The sequence below is a fragment of the Halichoerus grypus genome, chromosome 9 (assembly GCF_964656455.1).
Source record: "Halichoerus grypus chromosome 9, mHalGry1.hap1.1, whole genome shotgun sequence".
Classification (NCBI taxonomy): domain Eukaryota; kingdom Metazoa; phylum Chordata; class Mammalia; order Carnivora; family Phocidae; genus Halichoerus; species Halichoerus grypus.
In genome coordinates this window covers 140,897,770-140,908,422 of record NC_135720.1, presented here as the reverse complement: position 1 = coordinate 140,908,422, position 10,653 = coordinate 140,897,770, and the positions used below count along the sequence as shown (strand labels likewise).

The 10,653-nt window shown below is 47.9% G+C and overlaps 1 protein-coding gene across 1 annotated transcript; it reads right to left on the bottom strand.

The window, feature by feature from the left end:
• Positions 1-525: 525 nt before the first annotated feature.
• Positions 526-10,590, bottom strand: ACOT13 (acyl-CoA thioesterase 13). The gene is made up of 3 exons (XM_036112199.2): positions 10,346-10,590; positions 2,983-3,167; positions 526-778 (listed from the first exon to the last, which is right to left on the bottom strand). The coding sequence occupies exons 1-3, from the start codon at positions 10,424-10,426 to the stop codon at positions 622-624; spliced, it is 423 nt and encodes a 140-aa protein (XP_035968092.1). The 5' UTR covers positions 10,427-10,590; the 3' UTR covers positions 526-621.
• Between the last annotated feature and the right edge of the window lie 63 nt (positions 10,591-10,653).

Below are 10,653 nucleotides of genomic sequence, written 5' to 3'. Positions count from 1 at the left end.
TAAACCATTTTCTTGAACACTTGGCTTACTTTCAAGCACAAGATATGTTAACGTCAATTTCCCTATCCCAGCCTCCCAGTCCTGAAATCAGCTGTTTTTCTCCAAGAAGCCCAGGTTCCTTTTAGAGGGAAGTACTAGAAGTTAAGAACTGGGTGCCCGCCCTGTGTGCTCACTGCTCCTGGGAAGTCTACTTCTGTCCTCTGAGCAGAGAGCAGCATGACAAGCAAAGGATGAATCAGCATTTAACTGTGGATAGGGTTTCCAAATTTATTTAAAGTTGCTTCCTATATCTCTCGTAGCTTAATACTGGGCTTCAGTTTTAAAGTAATCTCATCTCAAAATGGTCTTGCTGGCTTCTTTGCTTTACCTAAGTTTTCAGAAACCCTTTCAGCTAAGAATTTTTTTCGTCCAAGTATCATCTATATGTAAGATTACAAACAAACTGAAGAGGTTTAAAATAAAAAATAGAGACAGTCCCATCCTATGTGCCACTTGGTTCGTCATTTTCCCCAAAGAAAATAACTCTTTCTGGTTGTGCTGATTTATTTTGAAAGTTACATTTGTTCAAGTCAAATTTACGCTTGGTCTTTATTGCTGGGTGTCTGGGCCAAACTGCTGGGCTTAGTTTCCCAGGTGTTTTGTGTGTCTGCCTTGTGCTACTAATTTTCCCGTGGTCTTGTTCATCAGATCCACAGAGGCAAATGCAAGTGTTTTCCCTTGCTTCAGAACATGCGCTGTTATTACTATGTCTTCTCCTATTTTAGCAGGTGACATGTACCTTGAAGGGAAACAGATTTAAATATAGTTAACAGCAAATAATTTTTTACTTTTTCAATTTTTAAACATTTTTAACAGCAATTTTTTTAAGAAGGGAAGTTGTGTGCATCTCTTAACAGCCTTCTTTTGTGTTGCTTATTTTCCTCCTCAAAGTAGTTTAGGAATAGTATCAGTAAGCTTTCTGTCCTATCAAATTTGAATGGCTGGTCCTTGACCAAGTTCATCTTCCCCATTCCATATCCACACAAGTTTCTTTTCCCATAAATATGGGAAGGCGTTCCCCCCACGCCTTTAAGTTTCCCACCTCCTGTTTATTTGGGGCTGGTGAAAGATTTTCCCCAGCTTTTATTTAATCTACTCAGCTTCCCCGGTGAAGTACGCCTGGCGTCTATACTGCGGATTCCCCCTACCTGCGGTCCAGAAGGAAGTGGACGATCCTCCTGATCTACTGTCAGAAGGTGAACGGTAGCCTAATGCCGCACCCCCGCCCGTCACTGCCCTCACTTCATCAAGTAGGCACTGCATCTCACGTCCTCACTAGAAGGGTGCGCACAGTACGAGGTAGTCTGAGAGAGAGACCACGTCCGTACAGCATCACAGCGTGTTAACACTTGTTCTGTTATCGTTAATCTTACTGTGCCTCGTTCATAAACTTTACCATAGCTATGTAGGTAGAGGGAAAAGCATATATGTGTGTATATAATGGGTTGGGTACTGTCTGTGGTTTCAGGCATCCACTGGGGGTCTTGGAATGTAGCCCTGGGGGTAATAAGGGGACTACTGTATCTTGTCATATCAGTATTTAGGATTCACTCAACTGCACTTGAGTAAATTCTGCACTTTACTGCACTCAAAACAATTTAATGTAAGAATGACAAGAACTGATACGAGGCCCTTAGAATCCTGGTGATGAGTCGTATATATTTTTTAAGAGACACTTCCCTACCTATCTTAGTCATAAGCTGTCACTCATTTATTTTTGAAATATCTACAGTAAATCTTTGAGACATGTGAGTCAGTTTTTGAAGCTCAGGCCGTTCTTTATTGTGGCCAATACTTTGACCACACATTTGTAGAAACTATGTTTGACTTACTAAAAATTCTCTAGGCTTGTGAGAGCAGTAGTATCTCGAAGATCATGAGACGCAGTGCTGTTTGAAGACCTCAGCTCTTAACAGAGGCTCCTGAGGCAAAGTGGAGTCATCAGCTGGCCTGACCCCTCACCAGGTGGACGAAGGTGAGGACTGCAGAATGTGCTCACCAGCACAATAAGCACAACCTCTGTAGATCTTAATTTCAAGAGCATCTGCCTCTTGTCCTGTGATTTGCTTATTGCACCCTCAATTTATTCCTATGGTAAAGAAGGGCTGAACTTTCTTAAGGCAGCCTAATAAAAGATTTAGACGGTTTAAAAATCTGATAACTGACATTCTTTCCATTGCCCTCATGTTGCATAACATTGGCTTCCCCCCCCCAATCGCTGCCTGTCCCCCCAACAAAAGTCATTGTTCTGTTGTGTAGGTGGAAAAAGCAGTTGTCTTGAAACTAAACCCCTGGGCACTGCACTCTTGGTGGGACCAGCAGCGGTACTGGTTACTGCTGGAAGCGAGCTTCTCACCCCGGAAAGCGGATGACCCCTGCAGGCCTTGTCACAGTGGTGGGTGGCAGCCTGACCTCTGGGGGGCTGCGTCCTGATCATGTAGTTTATGTCTGCAGAGCACGTTCGAGGTTGCAAGGAAACATACAGGATTGCAAAACTGGACACCTGGGTTCACGTTGTTACAAGGCAGTGTATACTTTATGAAGGTTTATCCAACTTCTCTTTGAATTCTGTTCAGGCTTTTTTCTGGCATGCAGTACAGCCCTAAGACCTCCGGACAAGTGGCAGCTGTAGGGGCTGGAACAGTTCCAGGCCGTGAGTCTGTGATGCTTTACCCGCCGCCCCGTATACATAACGGGAACTGAATGTTTGCTGTTTGGAATGTTTAGGTCATTGCCCCTTTATTCCTGATGTGGAAATGAGTTCCTCTAGTTCTAGATTCTAAGGCTGTGGGATCTTTCAGGGCCCATCGATAGGTACACTTCAGGGTGACCAGCTCAGGGCACCCCCGATTGTATTTATGTTATAAAGGTATTTAGTCTCAGTTGTTTGAAGTGAGTTTTCACATTAAAAAAAGTTACTTGTAGTACAGTCTGGATACATACGTGATGTTCATATCCACACTGACTCCTGGTGCCCCCCGTTCAGTGCACAGCAGAGCCACTGTTGATACGTTATCCACTAAGGTGGCCGTCAGACCACCATGGAGAGTGCCGTATTTATTGGTGTGCTCGTCTTCTACTTTCATTTCACAAACCACTTTCCCAGGGGCAGCAGAGACCAGAGTCACCTAAGTGCAAAAAAAAATAAAATAATAAAAAAAATTTTTTTGACCATTCTTTGGTATTAAGAAAGCCCAAACAGCCCATCAAGAATTATCACTGGATTAAACGGAGTCACTCCAGAGGTGCCTTGCTGAAGCATTTCTCTTGCAGTTATCAGGGTGACCGTCACAGAATGATCTCTCTTCCAGTATATACTTTAAACCACTCTTGGGCGCCTGGGTGGCTCAGTTGGTTGAGCGACCTGCTCAGTCCCATGCTCAGTCGGCAGAGCATGCATCTCCTGATCTCTCGGGGTTGTAAGTTCAGGCCCCACGGTGGGTGTAGAGATTGCTTAAAAATAAAATCTTAAACTAGGTCATCCCAAAAAAGTTGATTAGAAATTCAAATGTTACCAATATCTGTGATAGAAATTAACCCATATGTAAATTCTTCTTAAAGAAAAAGGAATATTTAGGGAAAGAGTTTTTGTTAATCTCCACCCTGCAGAAATATTCTGAGCTTTTCAGCCTTATGTGTGACAACCTGACATCTCTCAATGTCTCCACAGAAATTGTGGACCAACAAAGCTAGCTGGTCCCTGTGATTTGGATGTTCCCTAGTTTTTGCAGAGAATAATTTTTATAATGACTTTGTAATGAATGGTTTAAACAATTTAAAAAACAGACTGGAAGAAATTCAGTAATTCAGTGAGTTACCAGAGTCAACAAACTTATACCATAAACCCATTTTATTTATTTTTTTTTTTTTTAAGGTTTTATTTATTTATTTGAGAAAGAGAGAATGAGAGACAGCACGAGAGGGAAGTGGGTCAGAGGGAGAAGCAGACTCCCTGCCGAGCAGGGAGCCCGATGTGGGACTCGATCCCCGGACTCCAGGATCATGACCTGAGCCGAAGGCAGTTGCTTAACCAACTGAGCCACCCAGGCGCCCAAACCCATTTTAATATAAAAAGCTTAACAATAGAATCCAGCAGAGTTGAACTGCGGCTTTTAAGGCCCTGCCCATTTATAGTATTTTAATGAAAAAGAACTACATGAAAGTGTCTCAAGCATTAAATGGGTAGATTCTACCTAAATGCTACTTGAGCATTTTCCTATGCTGGGCGCTGAGCCGGACACTAACATATGCTACATAATAAGGAAGGGATGATTTCCATTTTGTAGGTAACTTAAATTCAGAGTGGTTTGTTGTTGGGGTCACCTATGATGTGACAGAACTGATTTAGATCTAGGTCTGTCTTCAAGTCTCCCTCAACACTAACTATGAAGTCTCTGGATATACACTGGCCTTTAATGGCTCCCACCAGGAACACACTTTGGAGTTTCAAAAGCCCAACTTTAGGGTTTTGCTGTTGTTTATTCCCGAAAACTAGGCCCTGAAGTAAAACAGAAACAGAGCCATACAATAAAAATCATCCTAAACAATTTTATGTCCTGCTTTACCTAACAGGTACATGAGTGCAAGTAAATACTAGAATAGGATCAAGTGTATTCATACAACAAACGATCTAGCCACAGGATGTCCTCATAAACAGACACATCAAGCAGGACCACGGCGTAAACTCCCCTTATTTGGGCATTTACGTGAGTACAGCAAGCACTGGCAATGTGAAGATGAATGAAATCCAATCCCTGCTCCTAAGGGGTTCACAACCTAAAGAGAGAGGTGAGTACATGGGGGACGGACTTCCTAGAGACAGAATAAATACAAGTTGCTAGGAGGATATCTAACTTACAAAAGTATGTGTTTTCAGAGAACAGACATTAGGAAAGGCTTCCTGGGGAATGACAACTGAATCCTGACAGGCCGGGAAGAGTGAGGCAAGTGAAAATGGGGAAGGAAGCCAGGCAGCTCAGGGAAGAGAACTAAACAGGGAGCCTCACAGACACAAAGGTAGTTTGGTGCAGTGTAAAGGTGTGGTGTGTTTAGTAGAGGTTAGCTGTTAAAGTCCCACTTGATTGTCTAACTTTAGCTGGGATGACAGGGGGTAATACAAATGTTAACTTTCTACTGCAGAATACAATTTTTAACTCTTTCTCCCAACTTGAAAGGCCAAAGGACACACTCCTATACAAGCGTGGTTTAAAGTATATACTGGAAGAGAGATCATTCTGTGACGGTCACCCTGATAACTGCAAGAGAAATGCTTTTATGTGTTGCCATTTCTCGTCTCCCTACATAAAATAAAGGAATTCAGCCAATGGGAGCTAACAAAGGGAATGTCCTAGCCAACCTCCCAAAGCTAATTAATAATCTTGCTGGGGAAGAGGCCAACGGAGAGCTAACCTCTCTTTGATGAGGAATGGGGGTATGAGGAGAATACTGTTAAAAAAAAAAAAAAAAGGAAAAAGAAGATCTCAGTCTCAGTGAAGATATGGGCTATAGGGGACACTCTTGTTTAACTTTGTGTTAGGGGCCATACTCAGCAACCCTGCATGCGTTATTTCCACCTTCACTCATCTCTGAAGTCGACACTTCTATCTTCCTTGAACTCCGACACCTCAGGTTTAACCACTATGCAAAATGCCCTCCCTTCACATCTCACCTGGACTGCTGCAGATAAGTAGGTCCCGATTCATTCGGTGTCTTGTGGGAGGATGGCAAGAAAGCCTTTTATGATGCAGTGGGGTCAGGAATATATTTGCTGTGGCCCCAACAATACAGAGAATTAAGTGCCCGGATACATTCCATTCCCAGGATCCCACGGGCCGGGCAGCTGCAGGAGGTTGGCAAGAACCTTTGTGGCTCAGCCCGGTCTGACCCATGGGCTCCTTGGTTTATCATAAAAATTATGTATGTGCACATACAATCATCTCTCCCTTTTCTATATGGCCTGCAATGAACTGTGTCTTCCCCGTTCCTCATGCATTCACCCGAGTCTATGTGACTCATGCGGCATGGCGCCCTCCTCCTCTCACCAAACACCTAGGCTCCACTTCCATTACACATAACATACCTGAGGTGACAGCCTCCCCCTTCCTCCTCTACCTTTTCAGTAAAGACAGAAGGGATGCCCAGTAATCAACAGCAGTGAAGGAGGTGGTCCCTAGCAGGAGCTCTGTCCAGACCCCAGAATTCTCCTCAGGCCTTGCTCGATGTGTCCGCTCGCTCTGTCCTTGAGGGACCGCCGTCACTGTGCCCGCTGCTGATCCCTGGGGACTAGCTCACCAGACTGCCTGCTGGCGGATGAAGGTCGGTCGGTCTCCGGCTCGGTAAGGGTGTCTGTGCCGGGCCCAAAGCAGGGTGGCCCGTGGCAGAGAACATGTGGGTACATGAAAACAGGAGTCGCCCAGGACAGGAGACTGAGGACCACACGTACACACAACAGCACAGAGAACGAGAGTTTCATGTATTTGTGCAAGAGGCTGTTGGCAAGCAGTTTGCCCTGATGACAGACACTGCTGATGTCCTGGGGGAGCCAGTGCAGATACCAGAAGAGGTGTCTGCGGACAGCGTGTGAACGTGCACGGTCATGTTCAGGGCCTGTGAGGGTGCGTGCTGCAGGCGTGCGCGGGTCACGCTGCGGGGCCAGGCCCGCAGCTCGGGTGTGCAGCGTGTGTCTTTAACACGGGCGGCCGTAGAGGGATGGTGAGGAGCGCTCAGGCCGATCCTTCACCGAGGTCTCCCCCCTGTAAAGTGGACATAACAGCACTGCCCTCGTAGGGTTCTGTCAAGATTAAGATAACCTTCAAGCTGAGCAACGAGAGCAAGGCCTGGCGTGTCACAGGTGACCAAAACACTTGAGTTCTCATCCTTACTGTTAAAGCTGTGACTCGAACACAGCCATCAAACTGCAAGTCGGTTTGTATAGTTTCACATGGGTCTTTCTTAAAATTGCCCAATTGGAACTGTCTCTCTTACTAAATCAGTCACTGAATGACCTAATCATTAAACTCAATGGATACGTTTCAGCCCCTCTCAGTGTTTCCTGGCCCTTCCCTAACTCCCAAGCCCACCTTCTGGGTTTCCTCCTCCTCCACTGGCCACTCCAGGTCCAACGGCCTACATTCTTCCTACAAATCCGTTTGCTGGCTTCTTCTCCAGGGCCCACCGGAGTCTTAGGGTCAACTGATCATTCAGCCTCACAAGACTACCCAACCCCACACCTGCTTTCAGCTTCACCCTGCAAGCTAGAGGACAGGTTCTCTAACATTACGCACTATCACAGACTGTCAACAGCACGGGCTTTGGAGCGGACACGGGATTAGACCCCACTGCCTAGCTGTAAGGCCTTGGGAAAGTTAGCTTCAATTGTCTCCTGCATAGAAGGGGATAACAACAGTACCTACCTCCCAGCATGGTCAGGAGGACTACATGAACTATGTAGGTAAACTGTTAATACGGCGTCTGGCTCAGCGTACTCAACATAAATGTCATTACTGGAAAGGACCACAGCCCACCTGCTCTTCTCGCAATCAGAATTAAACTCTGCTTCGTTTGCGAGGCCTGAACAAACTGAATGAGCAGGTGCCTTTCTGAAGGTGATCGGATCAGATCCCCCGCGTAGCCTTCTGCAGTCTGGTTCGTTTCTGAGCATACGAATACTAGTGCTCAGGCTGTAGGCAGTGTAACTCTGGGGGGCGGGGCAGGGGGAGAAAGCGAGAAGTCTAGTGAGCGATGCAAGCCACGCGCAATCTCAGATAGTTGTCAGCTAGACGGTCTTCGAGGGACAAACAGCCTGAGAGGGAAAGCTGCCCCCAGCCTGCAGTTCTCACTCCTCTGTCCTCACTCGCCCTCCATCGGCAAACCCTGTCCGCTGTATCTTCCGACATGGCCAGGACCCAGTCACATGCCTAGCCCCCATCCACGACTCCTCACCCTGCCACTGTGGCCCAAGCTGTCACTTCAGCCGTGGCAGCTGCCTTCCCCCTCACCTTCCTGCTCCCGCCCTGGCCGGCCTTGTGTCTGCTCGCTCATTAGCAACGGGACTGCCCCAGCCACACGTCAAGTTCTGTCAGTCTTCTGTGCAAACCCCTTGAAGTAAAAACCGAAGTCCTTACAGTAACAATGAAGCCGTATGTGAGATCTCACCTCCAGCTCGCCCGCCTGGGATTCCTCTGGAATTGCCGCAAGCACACCGTGTTTTAAAGTCTCAGAGCCTTTACGTTTGCTGTTCCCCTGCCTGGAACACTCTTCCCCTGCTTCCAATGCTTCTTTTGTTGCATATTCTCTCTCTCAAAAAGTTACTGTTAAAAAGTAGCATATCCTTGGATTTTATAGTGTTTGCTATTTGAAAACATTAAATACATTTGTCTAAGTATTATTTCCTATGTTTTTCACAAAAGCCCTTGGATATTAATTAGGGAAAGTTACTTACATGTTGAAAATATAGCCCAAATGTTGTTTCCAGGAGGAAGACTTTGGTCCAACGGCCTACATTCTTCCTACAAATGATGGCAGTTGGTCTGTGTTTAAACTCCACTTTTAAATTACGTATTGGCAATTTCCCAATACTCTTTCCTAATCAGAAGGAGAACAAGCAGGGGTGCCTGGGTGGCTCTGTCAGTAAAGCGTCTGACTCTCGATTTTGGCTCAGGTCATGACCTCAGGGTTGTGAGATCAAATCCCACATCTGGCTCTGTGTTGGGCATGGAGCCTGCTTAATTAAGATTCTCTCCCTCTCCCTCAGCCTCTTCCTGACCCCCTCCCTCTCTAAGAAGAAAAAAAAAGGGGGGGAAACAGGCATGCATACTTTAAAATATTTAGAAAAAACCTAAAAGTTCTTAGGTTAATGTCTTCCAAATCTGACATAACCAAGGGCTTCTGTTATTCATGTTTATTTATAAATGATCCTACATAACATGATTTCTACAAAGACACTGAAAACTAGGAATCTGGGCTAGTCTGTTCATGCGCCACGCGGACAGACGCCAACCTGCCTGACTCCGTAGCACCACTCTACCTGGAACTTGGCTTTCCTACCTTACTGCGATTACTTATTTTCTAATCCTCAAGGTTGCAAGTGCATCTTTTTTTTTTTTTAAGATTTTATTTATTTATTTAACAGAGACACAGTGAGAGAGAGAACACAAGCAGGGGGAGTGGGAGAGGGAGAAGCAGGCTTCCCGCGGAGCAGGGAGCCCGATGCGGGGCTCGATCCCAGGACCCCGGGATCATGACCTGAGCCGAGGGCAGACGCTTCACCGACTGAGCCACCCAGGCGTCCGGGCAAGTGCATCTTAAGTGCAGACACTGTCCCTTACTCTCTTCCTCCGAGCACTACGGGTACCTGTTCGTTGCAGGCTCCAACTCTAAAGTCCTTCCCCGCTCTGAAACCAAGCACTTCTGTCTTCACAACTGATAATCATTTAAACATTCCCTGACTTATGACAGTTTGGCGTAAGATTTTTCAACTTTACGATGGTGTGACAGCATTACCCATCCAACAGAAACTTCGAATTCTGAATTTGGATCTTTTCCCAAGCTAGTCATACGCCGCCAGGCTCTCGACAGGCCGGGCAGTGCAGTGAGCGGCGGCAGCTCCCAGCCAGCCCCAGGCTACAGCACGAGGGTGAGCGACTACACTTAAGATTATTCTTTAGCTAGGGGTGCCTGGGAGGCTCGGACTCTCGACGTCGGCTCAGGTCAGGACCACAGAGCGCCCGGCAGGCTGCATCTCACGGGAGATCGAGCCCCGCGTCGGCTCCGCACTGGGCCCGGAGCCTGCTTGAGGTTCTCTCGCTCCCCCTCCCTGCCCGCTGGCGCGCTCTCTCTGAAAGCAAACAACAACAACAACGAAAACAAGGTTCTGTACCTAAACAACCATTTCCCTTTTCAGCCGCAGTACAGTCCTCAGGAAACGACAGGAGATACTCAACACTTCCTACGGAACAGGCGCTGCGGGACGCTTCTGCCCAGCTGCAGGCCGAGAAGGGACCTGCGCGCCCGCAGCACTGGCGCAGCCCAGCCGCGCAGCCCAGGCCTAGTACATGCACTTTCGACTTGGCATGCTTTCAGCCGGCAGTGGGTCTGATCCGGAAGGAGCCCGACGGTAAGTCGAGGCAGATCTGAACTCAGTTACGTACGTTCCCGCGAAACACGCTGCGCGCTTGGCCTGACACGCGGTCATTACTAGTCGGTGCATTTACCGCGGCAGTCCAACAGAACCGGGCGAGACACCAGTTCCGCGCAACCCGCACCCAGCACCGTGCTTTCTGCAGAAGCCAACGCTTCCACCCAATACCTTTTCCAAAACTCTATCAAAACCGGGGACACGGGTCATCGCCTTCATCAGCTCCCGCACATTCTGCGTCAGGCAGCTCATCGTGGGCCGCCGCGGCTCCCGGGCACCACGCAGGAAGTACGCCCGGGCGAGCCGGGGGGCGGGGGCCCGACGTCCGCGAACGAGCAAGGACAAGCGGGGCGAGGAAAGCCGCGCCCCCCCCCGCCCACTGCTCGCGCCCCCGCCGCCAGCGCCCCAGCGCCTCGCGCTCCGACGTCGCGCCCCGCCCCGTTGTGACCGCGCACGCGCCGTGGGCCTCGCCCCGCCCC

Coding starts and splice junctions, on each gene's coding strand:
- ACOT13 (XM_036112199.2), bottom strand. CDS start 10,426: ATGAGCTGCCTGACGCAGAATGTGCGGGAGCTGATGAAGGCGATGACC. Junction 3,168..10,345: donor TTGATAGAGTTTTGGAAAAG/GTATTGGGTGGA, acceptor TTTTGCACTTAG/GTGACTCTGGTCTCTGCTGC. Junction 779..2,982: donor AGTGTGGATATGAACATCAC/GTATGTATCCAG, acceptor TTTCCCTTCAAG/GTACATGTCACCTGCTAAAA.